This window comes from Arachis stenosperma, chromosome 7, assembly GCF_014773155.1.
Source record: "Arachis stenosperma cultivar V10309 chromosome 7, arast.V10309.gnm1.PFL2, whole genome shotgun sequence".
In the NCBI taxonomy this organism is placed as follows: domain Eukaryota; kingdom Viridiplantae; phylum Streptophyta; class Magnoliopsida; order Fabales; family Fabaceae; genus Arachis; species Arachis stenosperma.
In genome coordinates, this window is record NC_080383.1 from 62,535,346 (window position 1) to 62,537,118 (window position 1,773).

The 1,773-nt window shown below is 41.2% G+C and overlaps 1 protein-coding gene across 1 annotated transcript; it reads right to left on the bottom strand.

The window, feature by feature from the left end:
• Positions 1–723: 723 nt before the first annotated feature.
• On the bottom strand, positions 724–1,212 carry LOC130939847 (uncharacterized). The gene has a single exon (XM_057867912.1). It carries the CDS (start codon positions 1,210–1,212, stop codon positions 724–726), a length of 489 nt encoding a protein of 162 aa, XP_057723895.1.
• Positions 1,213–1,773: the final 561 nt, after the last annotated feature.

A 1,773-nucleotide genomic window follows, 5' to 3' on the forward strand; every position in this document is an offset into this window, starting at 1 on the left:
GCCCACTTGGTGTGTGTTTGGGCTGAGCTTGATCAATCCACGTGTAGAGGCATTTCTTGGCGTCAAACTTCAGGTTATGACGTGTTTTGGGCGTTTAACTCCGAATCATGACGTTTTTCTGGCGTTTTACTCCAGACAGCAGCATGAACTTGGCGTTTAACGCCAAGTTACGTCGTCATTCTTCGAATAAAGTATGGACTATTATATATTGCTGGAAAGCCCTGGATGTCTACTTTCCAACGCCGTTGAGAGCGCGCCAATTGGAGTTCTGTAGCTCCAGAAAATCTATTTCGAGTGCAGGGAGGTCAGAATCCAACAGCATCAGCAGTCCTTTTGTCAGCCTTTTTCAGAGTTTTGCTCAAATCCCTCAATTTCAGTCAGAATTTACCTGAAATCACAGAAAAACACACAAACTCATAGTAAAGTCCAGAAATGTGAATTTAACATAAAAACTAAGGAAAACATCCCTAAAAGTAGCTTAAACTTACTAAAAACTATATAAAAACAATGCCAAAAAGCGTATAAATTATCCGCTCATCAAGCACATTATCAGGTGGTACAGATCTGGTCCCAAAGCTGTAAGAAATTGATCTTAACATTCATGTCTTCAACTCCAACTTTAGTGCTTCTACCTTCTCTTTGTTTGCCTTGTCTAGTATGATTGAGCTGCCCATGTTTTCTTGTGGTAATTCACCACATGATACTTCTTGCTCCATTGCATCTTCAAGCTTGTCTTCTTCCAGAACTCCTTGGACTAGTGTCTCCATAGTATCCACCATCATACACTCTCCAATGCACTCTTTGGGGGTAACTCATAGCGGTGAAAACATTGAATACTATCTTTTCTTCATGAAGCCTAAGAACCGATTCTCCCTTTTGTACATCAATTATAGCTCCAGCTGTTGCCAAAAATGGCCTCCCTAGTATGATTGATGCATTGGCCTCTTCTTCCATATCAAGCACTACAAAATCTGCTGGAAAGATGAATTCTCCCACCTTAACCAACAAGTCTTCCACTACTCCATGGGGGAACTTGAATGTTCTATCTGCTAGTTGAAGTGCCATTCTTGTTGGCTTGACTTCTTCAATTCTCATTCTCTTCATCATGGCCAAGGACACAAGGTTGATGCTAGCTCCCAGATCACATAATGCCTTCTCAATGCTAATGTCTCCTATGATGCATGGGATTTGAAAGCTCCCAGGATCCTTCATCTTTTGGGGGAGTAGTGCACGAAATGCAATCTCACTCTTTGACAATTCGCACAACTAACCAGCAAGTGCACTGGGTCGTCCAAGTAATACCTTACGTGAGTAAGGGTCGATCCCATGGAGATTATTGGTTTGAAGCAAGCTATGTTTATTTTATTATTCTTAGTCAGGATATCAATTAAAATTATCAGTTGGAATTATTAGAAAGATAAAAGAGCGTGAATTAATTACTTGTAATGCAGTAATGGAGAATATGTTGGAGTTTTGGAGATGCTTTGTCTTTTGAATTTCTGTAATGTAATATTCCATCCATGGAAAAGTGCAAAGTTCTCTCCATGGCAAGCTGTGTGTAGGGTGTCACCATTGTCAGTGGCTACCTCCCATCCTCTCAGTGAAAACGGTCCAAATGCTCTGTCACAGCACGGCTAATCAACTGTTGGTTCTCGATCATGTTGGAATAGGATCCATTGATCCTTTTGCGTTTGTCATCACACCCATCAATCGCGAGTTTGAAGCCCGTCACAGCCATTCAATCCTTGAATCCTACTCGGAATACCATAGACA